This window comes from Dendrobates tinctorius, unplaced genomic scaffold (assembly GCF_039654945.1).
Source record: "Dendrobates tinctorius isolate UK_male_01 unplaced genomic scaffold, ASM3965494v1 ptg000120l, whole genome shotgun sequence".
NCBI classification, from domain to species: domain Eukaryota; kingdom Metazoa; phylum Chordata; class Amphibia; order Anura; family Dendrobatidae; genus Dendrobates; species Dendrobates tinctorius.
The window spans coordinates 33306655-33332817 of NW_027361788.1; the positions used below are offsets into that span (position 1 = coordinate 33306655).

The window sequence follows — 26163 nt, forward strand, 5'->3', positions numbered from 1 at the left end:
GTCGTAGATGAGATGAATCTGTGCTGCCCTTTATGTACATGTCAGTAGTGACCAGTGCTGTGGGGTCCTAGATGAGATGAATCTGTGCTGCCCTTTATGTACATGCTCAGTAGTGACCAGTGCTGTGGGGTCATAGATGAGATGAATCTGTGCTGCCCTTTATGTACATGCTCAGTAGTGACCAGTGCTGTGGGGTCATAGATGAGATGAATCTGTGCTGCACTTTATGTACATGCTCACTAGTGACCAGTGCTGTGGGGATGTAGATGAGATGAATCTGTGCTGCCCTTTATGTACATGCTCAGTAGTGACCAGTGCTGTGGGGTCATAGATGAGATGAATCTGTGCTGCCCTTTATGTACATGCTCAGTAGTGACCAGTGCTGTGGGGTCATAGATGAGATGAATCTGTGCTGCCCTTTATGTACATGACAGTAGTGACCAGTGCTGTGGGGTCATAGATGAGATGAATCTGTGCTGCGCTTTATGTCCATGCTCAGTAGTGACCAGTGCTGTGGGGTCGTAGATGAGATGAATCTGTGCTGCCCTTTATGTACATGTCAGTAGTGACCAGTGCTGTGGGGTCCTAGATGAGATGAATCTGTGCTGCCCTTTATGTACATGCTCAGTAGTGACCAGTGCTGTGGGGTCATAGATGAGATGAATCTGTGCTGCCCTTTATGTACATGCTCAGTAGTGACCAGTGCTGTGGGGTCATAGATGAGATGAATCTGTGCTGCACTTTATGTACATGCTCAGTAGTGACCAGTGCTGTGGGGTCATAGATGAGATGAATCTGTGCTGCCCTTTATGTACATGCTCAGTAGTGACCAGTGCTGTGGGGTCATAGATGAAATGAATCTGTGCTGCCCTTTATGTACATGCTCAGTAGTGACCAGTGCTGTGGGGTCATAGATGAGATGAATCTGTGCTGCCCTTTATGTACATGCTCAGTAGTGACCAGTGCTGTGGGGTTGTAGATGAGATGAATCTGTGCTGCCCTTTATGTACATGCTCAGCAGTGACCAGTGCTGTGGGGTTGTAGATGAGATGAATCTGTGCTGCACTTTATGTACATGCTCAGTAGTGACCAGTGCTGTGGGGTCATAGATGAGATGAATCTGTGCTGCCCTTTATGTACATGCTCAGTAGTGACCAGTGCTGTGAGGTCATAGATGAGATGAATCTGTGCTGCCCTTTATGTACATGCTCAGTAGTGACCAGTGCTGTGGGGTTGTAGATGAGATGAATCTGTGCTGCCCTTTATGTACATGCTCAGTAGTGACCAGTGCTGTGGGGTCATAGATGAGATGAATCTGTGCTGCCCTTTATGTACATGCTCAGTAGTGACCAGTGCTGTGAGGTCATAGATGAGATGAATCTGTGCGGCCCTTTATGTACATGCTCAGTAGTGACCAGTGCTGTGGGGTCATAGATGAGATGAATCTGTGCTGCACTTTATGTACATGCTCAGTAGTGACCAGTGCTGTGGAGATGTAGATGAGATGAATCTGTGCTGCCCTTTATGTACATGCTCAGTAGTGACCAGTGCTGTGGGGTCATAGATGAGATGAATCTGTGCTGCCCTTTATGTACATGCTCAGTAGTGACCAGTGCTGTGGGATCATAGATGAAATGAATCTGTGCTGCCCTTTATGTACATGTCAGTAGTGACCAGTGCTGTGGGGTCATAGATGAGATGAATCTGTGCTGCCCTTTATGTACATGCTCAGTAGTGACCAGTGCTGTGGGGTTGTAGATGAGATGAATCTGTGCTGCCCTTTATGTACATGTCAGTAGTGACCAGTGCTGTGGGGTCATAGATGAGATGAATCTGTGCTGCGCTTTATGTCCATGCTCAGTAGTGACCAGTGCTGTGGGGTCATAGATGAGATGAATCTGTGCTGCCCTTTATGTACATGCTCAGTAGTGACCAGTGCTGTGGGGTCATAGATGAGATGAATCTGTGCTGCCCTTTATGTACATGCTCAGTAGTGACCAGTGCTGTGGGGTCGTAGATGAGATGAATCTGTGCTGCCCTTTATGTACATGCTCAGTAGTGACCAGTGCTGTGGGGTTGTAGATGAGATGAATCTGTGCTGCCCTTTATGTACATGCTCAGTAGTGACCAGTGCTGTGAGGTCATAGAGGAGATCAATCTGTGCTGCCCTTTATGTACATGCTCAGTAGTGACCAGTGCTGTGGGGTTGTAGATGAGATGAATCTGTGTTGCCCTTTATGTACATGCTCATTAGTGACCAGTGCTGTGGGGTCGTAGATGAGATGAATCTGTGCTGCCCTTTATGTACATGCTCAGTAGTGACCAGTGCTGTGGAGATGTAGATGAGATCAATCTGTGCTGCCCTTTATGTACATGCTCAGTAGTGACCAGTGCTGTGGGGTTGTAGATGAGATGAATCTGTGCTGCCCTTTATGTACATGCTCAGTAGTGACCAGTGCTGTGGAGATGTAGATGAGATGAATCTGTGCTGCCCTTTATGTACATGCTCAGCAGTGACCAGTGCTGTGGAGATGTAGATGAGATCAATCTGTGCTGCCCTTTATGTACATGCTCAGTAGTGACCAGTGCTGTGGGGTTGTAGATGAGATGAATCTGTGCTGCCCTTTATGTACATGCTCAGTAGTGACCAGTGCTGTGGAGATGTAGATGAGATCAATCTGTGCTGCCCTTTATGTACATGCTCAGTAGTGACCAGTGCTGTGGGGTTGTAGATGAGATGAATCTGTGCTGCCCTTTATGTACATGCTCAGTAGTGACCAGTGCTGTGGAGATGTAGATGAGATGAATCTGTGCTGCCCTTTATGTACATGCTCAGTAGTGACCAGTGCTGTGGAGATGTAGATGAGATCAATCTGTGCTGCCCTTTATGTACATGCTCAGTAGTGACCAGTGCTGTGGGGTTGGAGTAACTGAGGAGTTGGAGGTTTGGCTTACCAACTCCACATCCCTGATGTGAATGAGCCTTAAATAATTCCAGAATTTATTTATGCAAGTTCCCCCTACCACCCCCTCAAAGATGCCAAATAATTGGTATTGGTCCCAATTTCTGCTGCTGTGCCTTCAGACGCAAAGACACGTCTGAAGGCATCGGCAGAGAAGAGATTATAGGATGTCCTTTACGTACAGTATGGTATTTTAGGGTGCACCTTATGCTTACATATATATGTAGAGGATACACTGCAATCAGAGTATATACCTGAAGGACATTATGTACACACACACACACACACAATGTATCCCCAGCACGGAGCAGCAGGGTCACCATACAGTCAGCAGATCCCATCCCCTCCTGGGACCCCATGGTATATACAAACACATATGAAGCCGATCCATCCATGGAAGTGGTATAAGTGGAAACAGCAGAAAAGCCGCTACATGGAACCGGTCCAGCAGAGCCCATGTGCCCACAACCCCTGACCGCTGTGGGAATAAAGGCACCGATATTATCACACAGGGTTTTTTGGTGTGTTTTTACCCCCCCTGATAAGCACTTCTGTAGCAGCTGTTAAAAAAAAAAAACAAAAAAAAAAACAGCAGGTAAAATGGGAATCTTGGCATAATAAAAAACACAGTAAGCCTGTGTGCCCACGTTGCGTTTTTGTAAGCGTTTCCGCAGCGTTTGTGCCGGATCAGACGCTGCAGAAACGCTTACAAGATGCTTCTAATTCATTTGCATGCGTTTTTGGCTTTTTGTGCCAATGCATGCGTTTTTAACCGCTCAGGAATCACTTAGCAGCTAAAAACGCAGCATGCTCATTAATTTCCGCATAGCTGAGCGTTTTTAGCCATCCCCAATGATCCCAGAAATCGCGCGTTTTCTGGGAAAGGGGATCCTTTTCCTGAGCGTTTAAAAACGCTAGCGTGGGCACATAGCCTTAGGCTATGTGCCCACGTTGCGTGTTAAAACGCACACTAAAAACCGGACTCCTTCCCAGAAATCGCGCGTTTTTTCTGCGCCATTTCACCGCGATTCTGTTTGCAATTTTGCTGTGATTTTCTCAAGCACTTTCCAAGCGATTTGAAGCATCGCTTGGAAAGTGATTGACAGGTTGGTCACACTCGTCAAACATAGTGTTTGACAAGTGTGACCAGGTTTTTACTATTGAGGCCACCTATGCGGCCTCAATAGTAAAAGATAGGATGTTAAAATGCTAAAAAAAAAAAAAAAAAAAAATAAAAATCGGGGTATATTTACCTTCCGACGTCCCGCGCTGCCATCCCGGCCTCAGCGTTCCCAGTAATGCCTTGCTAGACCTGTGATGACGTAGCCTCGCGTTGCTATAGCGATCTCGCGAGACTACGTCATTACAGGGCCTTGCCGCAAGGCATTACTGGGAACGCTTAGGCCGGGATGGCAGCGCGGGACGTCGGAAGGTAAATATACCCCGATTTTTTATTTTTTTACAGGGGGATGGTACCCAGGGCCTGGAGGACAGTCTCCTCTCCTCCACACCGTGGGTACCAACCGCACATGAGACGCTTAACTTCCCGCATGGTGGGCATAGCCACATGCGGGAAGTAAGCGATTCTCATGCATTCCTATGGGTGCGGAATAGCGGCAATTCTTTGCGATTCTGCACAAAAGAATGATCATGCTGCGATTTTTTCCGCGATGCGATTCCGCCGCGGAAAAAAGCGCAGCATGTGTGGAATGCCATAGGAATGCATGGGGGGCGTTCTGTACACGATTTTTAAACGTTTTCGCGGCAAAAACGCTTAAAAATCGCATCGTGGGCACACAGCCTTAAAAATAATCTGACTCTGAACCAAATATTGGGAAACACACATTAAAAGAAAAGCCACAATCAGTGCAGAGGCGCACACCGTGTCTGCAGAAAAAACCGCAGCGTAAGGAATGTGTATGTGCACAATGGCGACTAGTGGTAGACGGGGGGGCAGATCTGACAGGGTACACAGGACACATGCAGGGACTTGTAGTGCGCACACAATGAGAACACAGGGCCGGTGAGGGGCCCGCACACTGACCTGCAGTACTCGGCAGCTCGCAGCCCCCGCCGGCCGTCTGACGTCCTCCTGCGCCCGGCCCGGGTGTACTATGATCTTCCGGGAGCAACCCTGACATGCGGAGACACCAGGCTCCGCCCTCCGCACAGCACGTGACGCCAGGAGCTGCTGGCAATAGTAGTCTGGCCCTCACTACCTGGCACTGCAGAGCTGAGCACCTGAGGCGGCGCGCAAGGCATGGCGGGAGGTGGAGGCAGAGCCGCGGTGCACAGACCCGAATAGCCGATAGCAGAGCGGACGATTATCTTGAGCCTTATCATATGGGGGAGGGGTGCAGCTGCTGCACTACGACTCCCAGCTTGCCTTGCAGGAGGAGCCGTGGACAGCAGTGCTTTGGGGACGCGCTCAGGCTCTGCAGCTCCAACTGAAGTGAATAGAAGCAGAGCTGCAGTCTAATTAGGACCTGGACTAACCCTTGGAATAGGGGGATACTCTCTGGGTCTCGCAACTGCCCCCAGTGATATTGACCCCGTGTTGTAGAACCAGCAGCGACCATAGCATGCTCCGATTGCTGCAGTTTTAACCCCTTAGATGCCACTGTCAATTGCGACACCTGCATGTAAAGAGGTGGTAATGAGGGTGCAAAAGTTAAGGCCCCCCAGTGTCTGCCATGTTTGTACACCTGAGGAGAGGCTTCTTAGGCTGTGTGTCCACGTTGCGTTTTTGTAAGCATTTCCGCAGCGTTTGTGCCGGATCAGACGCTGCAGAAACGCTTACAAGATGCATCAAATTAATTAGCATGCATTTTTGGCTTTTGGTGCCAATGCATGCGTTTTTAAACGCTCATGAATCGCTTAGCGGCTAAAAACGCAGCATGCTCATTAATTTCCGCATAGCTGAGCGTTTTTAGCCATCCCCAATGATCCCAGAAGACGCGTCAAAAACACATGGCCTTTTGACAAACCGCGCAAGAATCGCGCGGAAAAAGACGCGCGTTTTCTGGGAAAGGAGATGCGATTCCTGAGCGTTTAAAAACGCTAGCATGGGCACATAGCCTTAAATCGATTTCTAAAAAGCCTCCCTGGGAAGAATGTATAAAATGTAGCTAAGAGGTTTTATCACACACATTTTCTATAATGTGAGAAATGGGAAGGGTAACGTGTTATTGCCGCGTGAGTAACCGTCTGAACTAGCAAAATAGCAGGTTATTGTCCCATCAGTGGACGCCAAAACACAGACTACTCTCTGTATGGTCACAACATCTACAGCTCGTACCGCAAAAACAAGCCCAAAAAATAGAGGAGCATGGAGGGAAAACAGATGGGAAGCAATAGCCCTACCCCCACCGGTGCAGAGAATTAAAGGGATCTCGCTACCGTGTACCTCCTGCTCAGTGGTGCTGCCTCTGGCGGGGCAGGTAACTGCAGAAAGTCTCATTCTACTCTGCAGGGCATGGTGGCGCAAAGAAGAGGAACAAGACCTGAAGAGGCAGCAGCACTGCTGCTCCTTATTCTCCAGGCCCCCTACACTCATTATGTGAGGAGGATAGCCCTTTAAAGGTGTAACGTATACAACACATCTAGTATATTTGAGGTCCAGTCACTGGGGTCCCTGTTGCCACTGATGTATTGTTTGAAACCACAGCCAACAACTGGACCCTAGAAACGATTCCTCAGGGGTCCCAATAATTGTAATATTGTTTGGAGTGTTAACAACCAAGGTGTGACCACTAAATGTGAGTACAGGACCCTGTGCCAGCAACTCAAGCCTTGTAGATGACGTCCTAGCTACCGGCATCCCCCGATTAGTAGCCCTGGCGTGACATGGTGGCATCATACACTCACGACATAACGTTGGGCATGTCAATCAATAGCACGTTTTTGATAAAGTGATCGGCAGCTAAGTTCAACCAGTCAGGTACAGATTTTGCTCCAATATTAAAGAGCTTTATAAAAGAGAGCATCTTTAGTATCACTGAAAATCCTAAAAAAGAAAATACCAAAACTGCAACCCCAAAAAAAGCAAGTCCTCATATGTCTATATTGATGAAAAAAAAAAATAAGTTATGGCTCTTGGAAGAAAAAAAAATTGCCACATCAGGAAGGGGTTAAACAAGGAAGCAATGTTTGTAAAGGACTAATGGAACGTGTGTGGTGTTCACTGCCACCTTGTGGCTGAAAAGAGGATAACATTCAATTTCCTGCTCAGGCCACCGCAGATACTGTAACATCGCCCAATGTTAAATTAATGACATCAACCAACTATGGATAATTATTTTACATATTTTATTTAAGAAATAAACAAATAGTTAAATTTCTAATTTATAATAAAACCTGCCTCCCGTGCAAACTATTCAACAGGTCAAACTTTGAAAGACCGACTAATGAGAGCAAGGTAGAATTGCATATAACACAGCGATGTGGCTACGCTTAGCCAACGGCTTTGTAAAAGTGCAGTGATGAAGGGGTAGAAGAGCTCCCAGACCTGTGTACTCTGTAATAAGGACACCCCAATTCTTGAAATTAATAGGGCCGATCTGATTAAAAAGGAAACTTCATAGGGTAAAGGGCACAAACAACATTTGGCATAGAGAGGAGTACGTACAGTCCTCATTCATGAGACCTCCATATGCCAGATCTGAACTGGGGCAAAGATTAAATTCATCCTCAATCGTCCAAGTCCAGTCCAAATTCTGTGTAGAGAGCCTTGGTGGTGACTCCTCTCACTGCAGCTGTAGATAAAACATGTCGTAATGCCCGGCATTAGTCACAGGTCAACGTATCACCGCACAGACGGCTTCTCACCCAGTTCCCCAATAGATATTCCTTCCAATGCAGACCACAGGAGGGCGACTTCCCGCACTGCAAAATGTTCCACAGAGAAAAATGCATCTCCTTTGTCCTACATGCATAAGACTTTACTGTTCTGCGATGGCCCTCTGTTATTCCTCATGGAAATATAAACATCAATAGATAATTGGGTGTTACCAGCCTTTAGGATGCAAGGCTAGATACTGAGACAATGTCTCATTGATAGGATGCATGGTAACACCAAGTTATCAGCTTAAGGGCTCATACATGCGAGAAACTCGGACGAGTCTCGCACATCAATACCCGGCACTCGGGAGCTGAGAGTGCGGCTCCATGAATTTCTATGCAGCCGCACATGCTCCGCTCCCTTGTGCCGGCGTCAGTGCCAGGTATTGACGTGCGAGACTCATCCGAGTTTATCGAATGTAAGTATGAGCCCCAAGTCTATATTTCCAGGAACAACAAGAGAGGGACAAGACAATGCAGAATTCTAAAAAAGGAGGCTCTTTGAGTGCTTATTTTCCCCCTCAAGAGGGCTTCTTCGAAAAGAAAAAAAAAAAAAAAATTTTTACAATTCCTTCCACTAGCAATTTTTTCTAAATGATAGACAACCCCTTTAAGAGGCAATTTTGGCCCACAGAACAATTTCTTTTAATGAAGCGGCCCCTCAATCTCTGCTGTGCCAGGCTGAGAAGGATCATGTGGCACAGCCCCTAAATTCACTGGCCGATTAGTATCTGCCACAGTGCCCCCTTAAAAGTTAGCGAGTCCAGCTGAACAATTACAAAGTTTGTGTTCGGGTACCAGAACAGTACCCAAACCGTAAATGGGGGCCCGAACATCCAGTGGTTGCCACGCTGTCATGTGCATGACAGCGCGGCAAACAGTTTCTGATCGGCAGCAAAATCATCACCACCAGTCAGAGCACCGCGGTTCCCAAGCTGTCAAGAGAACTGTGGCTGTTCCCTGGTTTCAGCTGATGAGACTACTGCTCTCATCAGCCGAGCCTGCTGCCGCTAACAACGAGAGCAGGAGCAACTGATGGGAGTATTCATCAGCTGGCGCCTGCACTGTAATGGAAAAAAAAAAAAAAAAAAAAAAAAAAAAGAAACGGCATGGGTTCCCCTACATTATTGAAAACTAGCCAGGCAAAGCTCACAGCTCTGTGCTGCAACCCTCAGATATCAGCTTTAGCAAGGTTGGTTATCAAGAATTTTGTTTTACTACAGGAGACGATAGCTTCAGTGGAGTTATGCATTAGGTGAGTATAACTTTATTTTGTAAATAACTTTTTTTATTTATAATAAAAGGACTTTAATATGGCTGTGTATTTTCCATGTAACTATAGGATTACTAATGGATAGGTGTCTTATAGACGTCCCTCCATTACTAATCCATGGGCTTGATGTCACCTGACAATACAAAGGCGAATATGACCCCCACTTGCCATCACTACAGGACAAGTGGGAAGAGTTGGGCAAAGCACCAAAATTGGTGTATCTAATAGATGTGCCCTTTCTGGGTAGCTGTGAGCTGCAATTTTTAGACCAGGGAGGCGGGGGGAAAATATCCATGGCCCCTTACCAGCCTGAGAATACCAGCCCCCAGCTGTCAGCTATAGCAAGGCTAGATGTCAAAAATGGGGGGGCCATACAGTTATTTCTTTTTAATTATGTATTAAAATAATTGATAACCAGCCTTGCTGAAGTCGACGGCTGCAACTCTCAGCTGTGAGTTTTGCCTGGTCGGTTATCAATAATAGAGGGAAACCCACAGCATTTTTATTATTATTTAACTTCAGCATGGGAGCTGCCTGATGAATACTCCAATCAGCTGCTCCTGCTCTCACTGTTATAGAGGCTGCAGGCGTCGGCTGAGAGCAGGAGCCTCATCAGCAGGCACCAGTGACCGGAGGTAATCTTTATAACTCCAATCACAGCTGCAGGCTCATGCTATAATTTGACAGCGTGGGAACCGCGGCTGTGTGACCGGCGGTAATGATTTTACCACCGATCAGAAGCGGTGTTTGCTGCGTTGTCATGGACATGACAGCGCATCAAACACCCGTAGTTCGGGGGGACCGAACCCAAACTTCCTGGTGAAGTCAGTGTTCGGTGTCTGTGCCCAAATAGGTGTTGGGTACAGACGCCGAACTTTACTGTTCACCCATCTCTAAAGAGAACCAGTCAGGATGATTTTACTACAGAAACAAGTGGTACGTTTGTATAGCTCCTAATACAACAATAAAAACTATACCCGTCTTGTAGTAATCTGATGTGCCAGCGCTGAGAAATCGAGATTTTAAGCAACAAGCAAATCAGACAGGAAGTGCAGTGAGGCGTGTCAACATTCAATATTAGCACGCCCTCAATGCACTGCCTGGCTAATTTGCATGTGTCTTCAAAGCTCAACATCTCAGTGCTGGCACATCGGATTACTACAAGACAGGTATAATTTTCATTGTTGTACTGGGACCGATACATCACTTTCAGTGGTTAAATCGTCTGGATGTTTAGGAGAATTCTTACCTAGACGCCCTAATAACATCTGTCCTGCATCTTTTAACTCATTGTATTCATGGAGTAGGGAGATGTGCTTGTCCAGTTCTTCTATGCAGAAGCCTCTGAAGAAAATAAATACTGGTAATGACACAGTTACTGTGGACCACTACTCATACACAAAAGGGTGAGGGGCGTTGTCCTATCGATCACTGTCATGACCTTTTTACTTACTCTGCTTCAAGTTTCCTTATTTCTTCATCCAAGAAGCTTTCCTTGTGCTTCAGGTCGGAGATCTTGCTCTGCAAATTTTCTTCATGAGCTGCCGGAGATTCGCTGACATTTGGAGACTGGACCTGCAGATAGATGGGTAAGAGCTTTGGTTACACCACATTCCTGCTCCTGACCTCAGATTGATGATGTCCTGGCTCAGCGCTGACCTCACAGTCATCATGCACACTGGGCTCAGGCAAGCAGTTTAGCTTTTTTTCCTCTCTACAGGGGCAGTGTGAATAGCTTCTCAAATAAAAACAAAAAAACACAGCGGCGATTATCTCTTGGAAATACATTTTCAAAGGTTTGAAAGCCTGGCGTCAGAGAGAGCGTGTGTTCAGCCCACAGATCCTAAAAACGATGGTGTGGATTGTTTTTCCGGGTGCCCTTTTGTGCAAGTAACAGTGCTACAGCCCTATTCTAGTGAATGGCTGCAGATCTCTGCACAGGCTTTCTGGGTGCTGCTACGCAGGGATCACTTAGAAAAGGGTGCAGCACGACACTGACATGAGGAGCCCTTTAATTTAAGCACTGGTGGGGGTCCCAGAGGTCATGAAGTGACGACGGGGATGATAACAATCCAGCCTCATATCCCGACTTACCGGCGATTTAAATCCACTGCGGCATCTTCCTCTACTTCCCAAAGGAGTTCTACATAAGACGCAGAAAAGATCGACAATTGGTACGGTAATCAGCAACATACTAACAGATACTGCTGACAGTTCTAAGGCGAACGCCGGTTCGTAACATTTGCACAAAACCTTTTTATTGCACATTATTTTAGAGCAAAAGCTTCACATGATCCATTGACTAAGATTGTTGCATTTCTGTCATATATAACCAACCCCCCCCTCCAAAAAAAAAAAAAAAAAATACACCCTACTTTACCACGTAACGTGCTCACACACATCCCAAGTGCGGAGTCATCCGCCATTGCGCTCTGGGCTGGGTTTGTACGGAGATCACTGTGCAGTAACCGTGACCCGAGAGCGCCGTTCCCCAGGTCAGAGCGGTGACGGCCATACCACCACACTGAGGTCATTTTTTTAACAAAAAAAAATGTAAATAAATAAAAAACTGGTTTGTGTGGTCATTTCCCCATTGTTGGAGCTGTGTGAGGTCACACGGCCAGATTACAATGGAGACCCCACCAAAATGCAGCATTTGTGAAGCTTCAGAGCTGCACTCCATAATGGTGACTGGTGCCAGCATTCCACGTGCTAATACCTGCGGAGACTGCCCCCGGGTCTGGGCGGCTGGGTGGGCGTCCCCCTCTGGGGAGCCCCCGGGCCACAGGGAGACTCCACCGTGCAGCCGCGCTCCTCCACACTCACAGGTCACGTGGCTGAGCGGAACAGAACGCTGTGTCTGTAGAGAGCTACAAGGTTCTATCAGCTGACTGGTCACATGACTGGGCTGGCAGGACACGCCCACATAATCTGAGTCATATCGGAGTCTAGTCCTCAGCAGCCACCAGAGGGCGCCTGGTCACACATTTCTGCACTCACTGCAGATTGCTGCATTGTGACAGTGTGCGACGCGATCCCAGCACCAGAGGGCGCCAGATTCCCACTCCGAATTGCTGGAGAATCTAGTGGTCACATGACCGCAGGTATGCAAATCACGTACTTCAGATCATGTGACCGCCCTGTAGCGGTGAGAATACCGGGAGCTGTGACAGGCTGGTTGTGACATTGCACACTGCTGCGATTTGGCTATTTTTCTATGTCCCTGGAAAACCCTTAGGGTGTGTGCACAAGCTGCGGATTGCTCTGCGGATTTCAGAAAAACTGCAGGTAAATCTGTTATGGGTAGCGATGCACCAGCGATCCCGACAACGATATGGATCGCTGGTACATCGCTAAGGCCTCTTTCACACTTCAGTTTTTTGCATCAGTTATAATCCGCCAAAAAGGCGGACAAGCGGATCCGTTCTCAACTGATGTGAACGGATGGCACAGGATCCGTTTTCAGACGGATCCTGAAAATGAAGAAATTTAAAGGAATCGCTGGCCGAGAGAGAGAGAGAGAGTTTTTTTTTGTCCGGCACCCAGAAAGAAATTCGGGTTAAATCAGTGTTTGCAGGATCCGCCAGAGAAAAAAACGTTACAAGCTCCGTTTTGAAATTTTTCAGGATGGTGACGGACAGCAACTTTTGGCGGATCCTCACAAAAAACGGATGCAACGGACAGCAATCCGTCACAATCCGCCATTAATGCAAGTCAATGGGAAAAAAACGGATCCTCAAAAAAAATTTGAGGATCCGTTTTTTTTCAAAACCTGGCGGATTGTGACTGATTGTAAAAAACGGAAGTGTGAAAGAGGCCTAAGTGGTCGCTAGTGAGCTGCCACTCAGGCAGATCTCACCAGCGACATCGCAGGGGACGGGGATCGCTACTTACCTGTCACACCAGGCGATCCTGCGTCCTCCCGCCCGGCTCCACGCTCGTCTCTCCACAGGAAGCGCCCGACGAGAAATGGCCCAGGCCGTTCTTGCGCGATCAGCGATCATCGCGGGGGAACCGGTCGGAGGTAAGTGTCACATGTAGCGATATCGCTGCTACGTCACAAAATCAGTGACGTTACACTGATATTGCTAGCGATATTACTATGTGTAACGGGCCATGATCTGCAGTTTTTCTGCGGTTTTGCCTGCGGTTTTTCCCTTCGGTTTGACACCTGGTCATTGAACAGGTGCCAAACCGCAGCGGAATCCGCACAAAGAATTGACATGCTGCAGATTGTAAACCGCAGCAAATCCGAGCGGAATAATCCGCAGCATGTGCACTGCAGTTTTCATTTTGCATTGATTTTAATGGTACTTTACACCACAGCAGAAACTGCTGCGGATCTGCAGGACCAAAACCGCTGTGGATCCGCAGCGTGTGCACACACCCTTATGGTAAGTAGTGAGCGCCTCCTTGTGGCAAGCTGCAGATAGAACATTATCATAGCTTTTTATAGCATCACATAAACCAACAACTCAAAGAACTTGGTCAGAGCATCTCCTGAATGGGGTCTTCTGGGGTGTTCCCTGTGTATGGCGGGTTTTGTGGGGTGTTCCCGGTATATGGTGGGTCTTGTGGGGTGTTCCCAGTATACGGCGGTTCTTTTGTGGTGTTCCTGGTATACGGAAGGTCTTGTGTGGTGTTCCCTGTATATGGGGGGTCTTGTGGGGTGTTCCCTATGTATGGTGGGTCTTCTGGTTGTTCCCTATATATGGCGAGTCTTCTGGGTGTTAACTATATATGGTGGGTCTTCTGGGGTGTTCCCTGTATATGGTGAGTCTTGTGGGGTGTTTCCGGTATTCAGCGGGTCTTGTGTGGTGTTCCTGGTATATGGTGGGTCTTGTGGGATGGAAACATCTGTAAGTTGTGATTTATCCAGAATATTATGCCTTTCTTTGCCTGTGGAGTAATTATTATTATTTAGTTACATAGCACCATTAATTCCATGGTGCTGTACATGAGAAGGGGTTACATACAAAGTTATAGATATCGTTAACAGTAAACAAATTTACAATGACAGACTGGTACAGAGGGGAGAGGACCCTGTCCTTGCGGACTTACATTCTATGGGATAGCGGGGAAGAGACAGGAGGTCGGGGGTGCAGCAGCTCTGTTGGTGATGAGGCGGCGGCTCGAGCGGTGGTGAGGCGGCAGAATGGTTATTGCAGACTGTAAGCTTTCCTGAAAAGATGGGTTTTCAAGTTCCATTTGAAGGATCTGAGGGTTGTGGATAATCTGACGTGTTGAGGTATGGAATTCCAGAGGATAGGGGATATTCGGGAGAAATCTTGGAGGCGGTTGTGTGAGGAACGAATAAGTGTGGAGGAGAGTAGGAGGTCTTGGGAGGATCGAAGATTACATGAGGGAAGATATTGGGAGATTAGTTCAGAGATATAGGGAGGGGAAAGGTTGTGGATGGCTTTGTAGATCAGTGTTAGTTTGAACTGGATTCGTTGGTGAATTGGGAGCCAGTGGAGGGATTTGCAGAGGGGAGAGACAGGGGAGTAGCGAGGAGAGAGGTGGATTAGTCGGGCAGCAGAGTTGAAGACAGGCTGGAGTGGTGCAAGAGAGTTAGGGAGGCCATAGAGGAGAGTGTTGCAGTAGTCAAGACGGGAGATAATGAGGGCATGTACAATAGTTTTAATAGATTGAGGGCTGAGGAAGGAACGGATTCTGGAAACATTTTTTAATTGGAGGCGACAGGAGGTGGCAAGAGTTAGGACGTGTGGTTTGAAGGACAGGGCAGAATCGAGAGTTACTCCGAGGCAGCGGATTTCAGGTGCGGGAGAGTGCGTGACGCCGTTTACCATAATAGATAGATCGGGTAGGGAAGATACGTGAGATGGAGGAAAGATAATGAGTTCAGTTTTGTCTATGTTGAGTTTTAGGAAGCGAGAGGTGAAAAAGGAGGATATGGCTGATAGACACTCCGGGATTCTGGACAGCAGAGAGGTGACATCTGGGCCAGAGAGGTAGATCAGAGTGTCATCTGCATACAGGTGGTACTGGAAGCCATGGGACTTTATAAGTTGTCCTAGGCCAAGTGTATAGATGGAAAAAAGTAGGGGCCCCAGGACAGAGCCTTGGGGGACTCCAACACAAAGCGGGCGGGATAAGGAGGTAGTGTGGGAGTGGGAAACGCTGAATGTGCAGTCAGAAAGGTATGAGGCAATCCAGGACAGGGCAAGGTCTTTGTTGCCAAGGGAAGAAAGAATCTGTAGCAGTAGGCAGTGGTCAACTGTGTCAAAGGCAGAGGACAGGTCAAGAAGGAGAAGGATGGAGGACTGTCTGTTAGCTTTGGCTGTGTGTAAGTCATTAGTAATTTTGGTCAGGGCAGTTTCAGTGGAGTGGTGGAGGCGGAAGCCAGATTGGAGGATGTCAAGGAGGGAGTTAGATGAGAGGTGGGAGGAAAGTTGAGCATGGACATGCTGTTCAAGGAGTTTGGAAGCAAACGGGAGCAGTGATATGGGGCGATAGCTGGGCATAGCAGTTGGGTCAAGGTTTGATTTTTTGAGGATGGGTGTTATGGTGGCATGTTTGAAGGCAGAGGGGAAGGTACCAGAAGATAGGGTTAGGTTGAAGAGATGGGTTAGGGCTGGAATGATCATGTTAGTGAGGTTGGGGAGCAGGTGGGAAGGGATGGGGTCAAGTGCACAGGTGGTGAGGTGTGATTTGGAAAGGAGATGAGTAAGCTTTCCTTCAGTGATGTTGGACAGGGAGGTTATTAGGAAAGGGCAGAGGTCTGGTATGTGGAGTGGTTGGGGTGGTGGAATAGTAAAGGTTTGCCGATCTTGTTTTTGAAGTAGGTGGCAAAGTCCTCAGCAGAGATGAGTGGAGTTGGAGGTGGCAGTGGTGGGCGGAGGATTTAAATGTGCTGAACAGTTGTTGTGGGATAATGAAGATACAAGGTTTGTGAAATAGGTCTGTTTAGCAGAGGTGAGGGCTGATTTGAAGGCAAGTGTAGCTTGTTTGAAATCAGTGAAGTCGTCTGGCAGGGGTGTTTTCTTCCCGCTCCGCGACCCTGGATGCTTGTCGAAGTTTTTTGGTGAGGTTGTTGTGCCAGGGTTGCCTATTGGTTTGTCGCACTTTGCCATGCATCAGAGGGGCGACTGAGTCTATGGCTGATGTGAGGGTGGTGTTGTAGAAAGCGGTGGCACTGTCCGTGTTGTGGAGTGAAGATATGGAGGACAGAGGTAGAAGAGAGTCTGTGAATGTCTAGGTGTGCGAGTTTTCTGCGAGGATGTGCTAGTGGCTGGACATGGGGGGCAGGTGAGGACAAGGATGAGAAGGTGACTAGATGGTGGTCAGATAGACAAGGGGGAAGGGAACAGAGGCAGGTGAAGATGAGGTCTAATGTGTGTCCATCTGTGTGGGTGGCTGTGGAAGACCACTGAGTAATAGAAGCTGCTGGTGGGTCGCCCTCCCAGGGCTATGGGGTACTCGGTACAGGGCCGATCTCAGCGGGATGTCACGGCAGTGGTGACCCGGTCCATGGCCCTGGGCGCCCAATTAATAGGGGAGATTAAATGGTGAAATGTAGTGGATTAAATGAATAGTTCGTGACGCCACCTGTGGTGTTCAGCAATTGAGATGTTAAACCGACGCTGCATGCAGATCCTCTGGGACTGGTGGTGTGGTGCAGCAAAGATGATGAAGCTCCCCACAGGAGCTGTAGTCTCAGGGCAGTGTAAAGGAGATGATAGTTGGGAGACGTGAATGGTGCAGTGTTGGGGATGTTGGTGCCGGAATGAATAGAGGACACAAGGCCTGTAGTTCCAAAGCTTTACTCACAGTCTGTTGTACAAACAGGTGCCTGCCTCCGCGCTGTGTCCTCCGGGTCAGGGGCTCACTCAACCTCCAAGCAAGATGGGATGCTCCCTTCCAACACTCCGCCAACATGTGCCTTTCTGAACGTCTCCTCTATAGCGCCTTTGAGTGAAGTACTCCCAGTACTGAGTTACACTGGAGTTCCTCCTATCAGATGTTCCCAAGAACTATACTTGTACGGCAGACAGCTGTAGCCTGCTTTGGGGACTCCTTACTCCTAAGTCCCGGCTCACTATCCAAGTTGCTGTTGTGCCCCCAAGTCTTAGATGGGAGTAGTGCATTTACAGCTCACTACTTCACCGGTGTCTGCTGTAGGACCCTTAGTATCCATACAACCTCGGGGACCGGGCCCCGGCCTTGCGCTTAGAACTTCTAGGCAGGGTTCTCTTCTAACCCACGTCCTCTGTTCCTTTTTACTCCAACATTCCGTACTAGTCTTTTCCTTCTTATAGAAGATCAGGGTTTCTGTTCAATGTCTTTCTCTTTCCTTCCTTTCCCGTTCCAGCTGACCCAGGTCACTGAGATCTGCTGCAGCACCTCCTTCTTCCATCCCTCTCCCAGGGATCTTCTCTCCTCCACTCTCCACTCAACTCACTGACTGACTGACTGACTTCAACTCCTAAACGTTCCCGCTCTTTTATGTATTCTAACTTCACCCGCCTCCCAGCACGTTTCGTGTTCCAAGCAGGGAGCCACCAAAGGTGCTCTGCTACACTCCAAGCAGGGAGTCACAATGTGGCTTTGCTACATTACTTTGTGATGATGGGTGCAGGTGTTGGAGCGTGGTCAGGAGCCTCCAACTTACCTGGATGGTGGGGCACCACACCTCAGGAGGAGGTGCAGTACCTCTGTGGCGCCTGAACCCTCAGAGGCGCCACACTTGTCTTCTCCGGTTTCTTAGCTCCTATTCTCATAACATCAGATGATCAGTAAAACACAAAGTCATCAGATGAGCTGCGCTGCTGGCACTGAAGAGATTAGACTGCATTCACACCTGCAGAGATAGAGACGCCTTTCTACAGTGATAAAACCCTGTGTCTCAGGAAGGACTGATCCCTTTGTCAGGAATTTACACCAACTGGCGTTGTCCATTTGCCTTGCCAGGTGCACAGCCCACGCGTACTCCCTAGACCCAATAGCCAAAAAATAGTAGAAGTCTAGGACCAAGATATTGATGAGCCCGGAGATATTGGGACAGGTGATCAATATGGTGCTGATCTGCAGTACCTCACAGCGACTACGACACCGTGTCTGGCGTGCCGTGTACATCCAGCCGTAGCGGGAGCGGCAGCCAGGTGACCGGAGACCGCCCGGCGTCAGCCCCCCAATCTGGTATCGACGACCTTCCATAAGAATAAACCATCAATATCTGCCCTCCGTGCTCCTAAACGGGAAAAATACATGAGTACAAAATTATCGGGGCATAAGAGTCCGATCTATGAAAGTAGAAATGATTTCCCACATACTTTAAAAATGAATAAAAAGTGGCTAAAACATCGTACACGCCCCAACATGGTCTCCATAAAAAAAACTACAACTTGGCGCAAAAAACAGCAAAAAGCCTATCGCTCAATGGATAGGGCGAGCACTGCGGACGCACGCTACTGCTCAGGAAAGAGCGTGCTGGGACTTGTAGTTTTCCCAACATGGCACATACTGTGTGACCAGCGGAAAAAGGGTAAATTTCACTGTTTTTTTTAAGAAAAAAGTCCCTCCGCTATAAGCCTGGTGTGGACATGGCTTTTTTATATTTCTAATTTTTTTTTATCCCAATGATGGGGGGAAAAACTTGCAGTAAACCTCCAAAAGAACAGACATGCGGTGTTTATAATGTACTCTTTTTTTTTTTTGCAGACGGCCCGGCGTGTAAACACAGCACAGGCCTTTCATCCTCCTGCGGACACAGTGATAGGCTATTAGGCTGATGGCAGGGCCCAGTGTGCACATTCCTACACTTCCCGACTGTTGGTACCGCCCACTATCCCCACGTCGCCTCCTGGGATGGTACAGCTGGCAGTGACGTCACGGGGAACGCGCCTAGCTCGGGTGTGCGCGCAGGCGCGGTGTATTGTGGGCCCGCGGTGACGTGTTCCCCCCGGCCGGACCCAGGATGGCTGACGATAGACAGCACAAGCTGGCCTCGGCCCGGAGGAAGGTAAAGGACGTGACGGAACCCCGGGGACTGCGTGGCGGACACTGGTTACCGGGTCACTGTGGGCGTGAGGCCAGAGACAGGAGACAGTGGGAGGTGGCAGCTGCGGAGTGTTCGGTGCCATGACAGCAGGGTGTGCACCCATAATAGGGAGGTGGTGGGCACGGGCTGGCAGTCACTATGTATTGGACTCCATCACATGATGCCACTTTGTACCTTGCAACTTTATTTGTCGCAGCATGGGAGGCGATGGCCAGGTCATGTGACCGTGCCAGGTCCTATGGAGGGCAGTGGCTGCAGACCCTATAGTGCCACCTGTCACCGACACCCCCTATATTATCGCTGGAGCTTATGCCAATCAGAGAGGCGGTGACCTCCTGAGTGTCACGTGATCACAGACTGGGGGCTGCTCAGATTAGAGCTGGACGTTCGTGTTGTGATATGACTGCCAGGAAGTACTACAGAGGAATGTAGTGGTGCGCCACTCTGACTCTCCAGGGACGCACACATGGGTTATTCTCATAAGACCCCATTAAAAATGATACTCTGCGTTTGGTGTCAAGCCGACCACACTTGTATATCTGATTGTGACTGTGTTGGGGGCTGCCTTACTTTCTGGGGATTTCCAAAGGCCCCCATACTCGTTAGATGATCAGCCACCCAACTAATTAATATAGGGGTGTCTCAGCAGATGATGGGGAGGATCAGGCAGATGGATTTCAACATTTCCAATTATATTTATCATCAAGAGAGATGGGGGAGAGATAGATGTCTCTTATTCCCCTCTCCTGTGTGACCGCATATAACAAGGGCAGAATAAGTATAGGAGTCAGGAGGAATAGCTGATGGCAATGTAAGGTGTATTGCAAGTCCAAAAAGAAAGTTACCCCCCTCCGCTACATGCTCTGTACAGCAATCTCTTGATATGCACGGTATGCACTGCATTTGACACAGTTGACCACTGCCTCCTACTACAGATCCTCTCCTCCTTCGGCATCAAAGGCCTTGCCCTATCCTGGATCTCCTCATACCTTTCCAACCGCACATTCAGCGTCTCCCACACCACCTCCTCATCCCACCCTCTCTCTGTTGGAGTCCCCCAAGGCTCTGTTTTAGGACCCCTACTCTTCTCAATCTATACACTTGGTCTGGGGCAACTCATAAAGTCCCACGGATTCCACTACCACCTTTATGCTGATGACACTCAGATCTACCTCTCTGCCCCAGACGTCACCTCACTGCTGTCCAGAATCCCAGAGTGTCTATCAGCCATATCCTACTTCTTCTCCTCTCGGTTTCTCAAACTCAATGTAGACAAATCTGAACTGATCATCTTTCCTCCATCTCACAGATCTTCTTTACCCGACCTAGCTATAACAATTAATGACATCACACTTTCCCCAGTACCAGAAGTCTGCTGCCTCGGAGTAACCTTTGACTCTGCCCTGTCCTTCAAACCGCACATCCAAGCTCTTTCTACCTCCTGTCGCCTCCAGCTCAAAAATATTTCCAGAATCCGTCCTTTCCTCAACCCTCAATCTGCTAAAATGCTTGTGCATGCCCTCATCATCTCCCGCCTCGACTACTGCAACATCCTTTTCTGTGGTCTCCCTGCTAACACCCTCGCACCTCTCCAGTCCATCCTTAACTCTGCCGCCCGACTAATTCATCTCTCTCCTCGCTACTCCTCTGCTTCTCCCCTCTGCAAATCTCTTCACTGGCTCCCATTCCCTCAGCGTATCCAGTTCAAATTACTAATACTGACCTACAAGGCCATCTATAGCCTGTCTCCCCCATATGTCTCTGAACTAATCTCCCGATACCTTCCCTCACGTAATCTCCGGTCCTCCCAAGACCTCCTTCTCTCCTCCACACTTATTCACTTCTCACTCAACCGCCTCCAAGACTTCTCCCGAATAGCCCCTATTCTCTGGAATTCTTTGCCCCAACAAGTCCGATTATCAACCACATTTGGATCCTTCAGACGGAACCTGAAAACCCACCTCTTCAAGAAAGCCTACAGCCTGCAATGACCCCGCTACCTCCTTCTCTCTCACCACTACCGGTGATATCACCTCAACCAACACCGGAACTGCTGCAACCCACCAACCTACTGTCTCCTTCCCCACCATCCTGTAGCATGTAAGCCCGAAATGGCAGGGTCCTCTCTCCCCTCTGTATCAGTCTGTCATTGTTAGCTTGTTTACTGTAAGTGCTATCTGTAATTTGTATGTAACCGCTTCTCATGTACAGCACCATGGAATCAATGGTGCTATATAAATAATAATAATAATGATATGTACACAGTGACTGCACCAGCAGAATAGTGAGTGCAGCTCTGGATTATACTACAGGATGTAACTCAGGATCAGTAATGTAGGTACACACTCAGTGCACCAGCAGAATAGTGAGTGCAACTCTGGAGTATAATACAGGATGTAACTCAGGATCAGTACAGGATAAGTAATGTATGTATACAATGACTGTACCAGCAGAATAGTGAGTGCAGCTCTGGAGTATAATACAGGATGTAACTCAGGATCAGCACAGGATCAGTAATGTATGTACACAGTGAATGCAGCTCTGGGGTATAATACATGATGTAACTCAGGATCAGTAATGTATGTACCCAGTGACTGCATCAGCAGAATAGTGAGTGCAGCTCTGGGGTATAACACAGGAGGTAACTCAGGATGAGTACAGGATCAGTAATGTAATGTATGTACACAGTGACTGTACCAGCAGAATAGTGAGTGTAACTCTGGAGTATAATACAGGATGTAACTCAAGATCAGTACAGGATCAGTAATGTATGTACACAGTGACTGCACCAGCAGAATAGTGAGTGCAGCTCTGGAGTATAATACAGGATGTAACTCAGGATCAGTAATGTAATGTATGTACACAGTGACTCCACCAGCAGAATAGTAAGTGCAGCTCTGGAGTATAATACAAGATGTAACTCAGGACCAGTACAGGATAAGTAATGTATGTACACAGTGACTCCACCAGCAGAATAGTGAGTGCAGCTCTGGGGTGTAATACAGATATTATTACTCGGGATCAGTAGAAATGCTCTTTGTGGAGATGATGTTGGTAATGGTGATATAAACGCTCTCAGGGGCCAGACACCTGGAGGTTTACAGGGATTATCATCGTCTGGTTTATGTAAGCTTTGTTTTTTTACAATTGGCCCATTGTGCTAGTAAATAAAACATTGTGTGTTTTCTGCAGTGTAGGGCTTTAGGAAATGTCGGCTCGGGTGTTGGGGTTGGTGGTGACAGCCGTGTCCCTCCCACAGTTACCTCTTGTGACTGTCCAGCTATGAACCTGTGGGCGGCCCTCCAGGCTTACATTACATATTATCAGATCCATTTTACATCAGTTTGTGCCTCTTTAGATCTGATCCGTCGGTGATCTCCGGCCTCTCCTGCACGTCTATAACTGCATTTTGATGTGGCAGGAGCTGTAGTCAACGTGGCTGCAGCAGTTATTCTTGACTTTTTTCAGTCATCCCACATTACAGTCAGACTCTCCCCAACCTGGAAAAGGTTGATAACAGAGAACACTAGATTGTTTGTCTATAGACTCTATTTAGTTCTTGATTGATTTTCTATGTTCTTTTCCAAAGACACAACAACCATAGAAATCCAGTCTGCCAAAAGGACAACCAAAGAGCATAAAAGTACAGAATCGGGGGACCGACTGTCTCAAGAAACTACCAAGAGATCCATATAATAAAAAATAGGAACAATCTCACCCATTAGGTAGGAACTAGGACCTCCAAAGTTGTGAAATAATCTCCTATGGAGCAAAGGCATTACACCGTAGGGACAGACATCCATGTCAGGGAGTAAGAATCAATATGCTGTTCCAAGTAGGGACCGTCTCCCAGTGCATTTCATTCCACTAAGACTCATCAGGGGATATGGCAGCAAAGACAGGAGAGCTCCACCAGGTCAGGTATTACTCAAGAGCCTCCCAAGGGGAGAGGCTCTTAAGTAATACCTGACCTGGTGGAGCTCTCCTGTTTTGGCTGCCATACTCCTCGTGAGATGAAACGTGTTGGGAGACGGTCCTGCTTCCTACCTAATGGGTGAGATTGTTGCTATTTTTTATGATATGAATCTCTATTTATTTGTGGAGCATAGTGGGCATTGGGCCCCCTATGTCTACTAGGTCTATTTTACTGCATTTCCAATGGTACTGGTATTGGTAGTTTCTCGATAGACAGTCGGTCCCCCCGATTCTGTGCTTTTATGCTCTTTGGTTGTCCTGTTGGGTGACTTTTATTTCGATGGTTGTCTTGGTTGCGTCTTTGTTTAATATTTACCATTACTGTTATGTTTTAAGTTCCCTATTTTTGCTACCTTCTCTAAATGATACTGAGGGATCCACACTTTTTGATTGATTTATTTACACTTTGAATTGCTTATTTATGTTCTTTCCATTGTCTTTATAGCTAAAGGAATATCAGCAGAAGACGACTCCACCAGCTCCTGTGGGCGGCAAGAAGAAGAAAAAGGGAAAAGAATCCAACAGCCATCCTGACACCCCCAATCGTCTTTCTCCAGACCCAGTAAGGCAAAGCATCACCTGGCGTCATTCACTATATACAAATAATGCATCAAACTCCTTTGCAGGATACTTTTTAGGGGGCATCTGATTGAAGCGCTCCATGGCCTTTTCTATGTCTCTTAGTAATGCAGACGTATGTATATAGAGAACTTCCAACCCAGCTTGATTAGACTGCTGCAGCCAGGACCACTCTTTTAAAGAGTGAATATAGAAACTTGACACACACAGTATGTATGGTTTCCAGTGAAAAAATGATTTTTAATATACAGTACATACAGTATAGACGTTTCGGTCACATTGACCTTCATCACAGCACTATGTATTGTACTGCTGTCATTTGCATAATGCTCAAAAGAGGGAGAGCCAAAAGGTAAGTGGTCCCCCCGGGGGGACCACTTACCTTTTGGCTCTCCCTCTTTTGAGCATTATGCAAATGACAGCAGTACAATACATAGTGCTGTGATGAAGGTCAATGTGACCGAAACGTCTATACTGTATGTACTGTATATTAAAAATCATTTTTTCACTGGAAATCATACATACTGTGTGTGCCAAGTTTCTATATTCATATGATTACGGACTAGGATCCTACTTGTTGCACCACCACTTTATAGCTGTGCTAAACGGTTTTGTGTTATAACACTCTTTTAAAGAGAACCTGTTACCTGACTCGTAGAGCCCAAATGATATGCAGAATGACTCAGAGCCTGGCTGGAGATGAGATCTGTCCGGCTCTTCCCAATGCTGGTCTAGGTGATTGACAGATCTTTTGCTGTATTCTAAAATGCTGGAGCATTTCAGAGTAAAATATACCTGGCTGCAACCTTGCTGCCTGCGGTCAGGGCAGCATGAAGAAGGTGATGGGTTCCTTTTTAGCTGGAGCTGTGCTGTAGTTCCCCGCACACTGGGATGCCCGGGCGACGATTTGCAGGGGTAAGGTTAACACTGCTACACCAGGGCTGTGGCATTTTCGCTGGTAGGGGTTCAGTAGCTTGGACCTCCACAGGTATATCTTAGTGGCAACAATAAGTCTGGGGTAACAAGTTCACCTATCCATAGGATGGGCGATATCTTTTAGATCGGTGGCAGTTTTACCTCCGTCCAGAACTGGGCACCTCTGTCCCGGTTTTCATGGAGCTGCAGTGCACATGTTTGACCCTCCCTCCATTTATTGTCCAAGGGATTACCAGAGAATGATGAGTGTTGTAGTCCGTTATCTCTGGCAGTCCCATAGACAGTGAATAGAGCTGTGGCGGATCTTTTACGCTACCTCTCCATGCAGATATGTCCTGTCCTGGCGAACAATAGTAGGGCTCTATATTGTTCCAGTGATTACTTCTCACACTCACTATATGATTTTCTCTCCATCTGTACCCAGGTGTAACCACCCTAAGGGGTATTGATGAGAACGCAGCATCCGAAGTATTTCAGCAGTGATACTTTCACTCTCATATTCTGGGTATTTACACTCTATATCAGAGGGGAATGCTTTGTCTTGAGACCCCTTCTACTGATGTCCTGGTAATAACCTTGCAGGGCTGTGAGGGACTGTACCTTCCCCATTGTCCTACACAGGGGCTGTTTATGGTGGTCTGCACTCAGTTGCTGACTGCCTCCAGTTGTCATTTGGCATCAGTGTCCGATATGGCAGCTGCTGTGTGTAATCTGGGGTGCGCTGCTGTGTACCTTGCTCTCCCCTTTCTGCTCATCTGCCTTTTTTTCCCCTTCTTTCTTTTCTCACTATCTTCAGATTGAGGCCATTTTGAAGGGGCTGGTATCAGATCTTCATAGATCCAATGGGGTTTCCCTCCCCGGTTTGGGAGACATGAAGGTGAGCTAAACGGGGAGCTGCTGCCATTTTGCTCTGGCTTTGCCTGTGCTTCCCTACCCTGTGCCCCTGTTGCTTGCCCAGCTATTTTACGTGGTCCATTTATTTAAATTTTCTCCCTCATGGTCATCGTTCATTGTTGTCCATTGGTCCAGATGAGACGTGTACCCTTTTATTTATTTTGATCCCCTTTCAATCGTTGTGCTGTATTTATTGTGGTTCATCACTAGACAGCGCTAGCGGTCGTGCTTTACTGCGGCAGTGTTATTGTGTGTAGTGTAATACTGCCATGTTCTCTCTATAGGGGGCTTTATGTTACTACTACTATGTTACTATACTATACATTTATTTTTTATTTTTTATTTTTTTTAACATACCAGGCAACCGCCCCCTCCATGTATTGGTAGGCTGTGAGCGGTTGTTTCATCGGTATTCTTGCACCTGTGTTGCCATCTTAATTATATCCTGATAGTGCATTTGTCTGGAGGCCTGGACAGGTAAACCTTTTTGCTCTTTTGCTGTTTTCTATTATTGGAGGATTTTTAAGTCCTCTTTCTGTGCTATTTCACTACTATACAATAATGCAGCAAGTGGCGCTGATGACGTCCACTGGCAGGTGGTCTGCAGGACATATATAGTGACGTATTGTGCCCCCGCTTTATATACTGGGGTGTAGGACAGGACGTTATCAGTCTTGCTCGCC

The 26163-nt window shown here is 47.6% G+C and overlaps 3 protein-coding genes across 7 annotated transcripts in view; 1 reads left to right on the forward strand and 2 right to left on the reverse strand.

Annotated features, from left to right (window-relative positions):
• Nucleotides 1-5223, reverse strand: part of SLC27A4 (solute carrier family 27 member 4) — a 38395-nt gene extending 33172 nt beyond the window's left edge. The window contains exon 1 of the mRNA XM_073541082.1: nucleotides 5008-5223. The gene's annotated coding sequence lies outside the window, so the exon portion shown is untranslated. The remainder of the gene's footprint in view (nucleotides 1-5007) is intronic.
• A 2029-nt stretch (nucleotides 5224-7252) lies between these two features.
• SWI5 (SWI5 homologous recombination repair protein) lies at nucleotides 7253-11898 on the reverse strand (the record flags this gene model as incomplete). The annotated part of the gene is made up of 5 exons (XM_073541385.1): nucleotides 7253-7717; nucleotides 10325-10419; nucleotides 10529-10650; nucleotides 11170-11218; nucleotides 11795-11898. Coding segments are annotated over 5 exons (435 nt in total), but the record flags the coding sequence as incomplete, so codon positions are not given.
• A 7001-nt stretch (nucleotides 11899-18899) lies between these two features.
• GOLGA2 (golgin A2) overlaps nucleotides 18900-26163 on the forward strand; it is a 63987-nt gene continuing 56723 nt past the window's right edge. For 3 of the 5 annotated variants that reach the window (XM_073541083.1, XM_073541084.1, XM_073541086.1), the window contains exons 1-3: nucleotides 18900-19057; nucleotides 23517-23633; nucleotides 25383-25463. In XM_073541083.1, coding sequence (XP_073397184.1) covers nucleotides 19013-19057; nucleotides 23517-23633; nucleotides 25383-25463 — 243 coding nt within the window. In that variant the 5' untranslated portion in view covers nucleotides 18900-19012. The remainder of the gene's footprint in view (nucleotides 19058-23516; nucleotides 23634-25382; nucleotides 25464-26163) is intronic. The other 2 variants (XM_073541085.1, XM_073541087.1) reach the window with 1 other exon arrangement.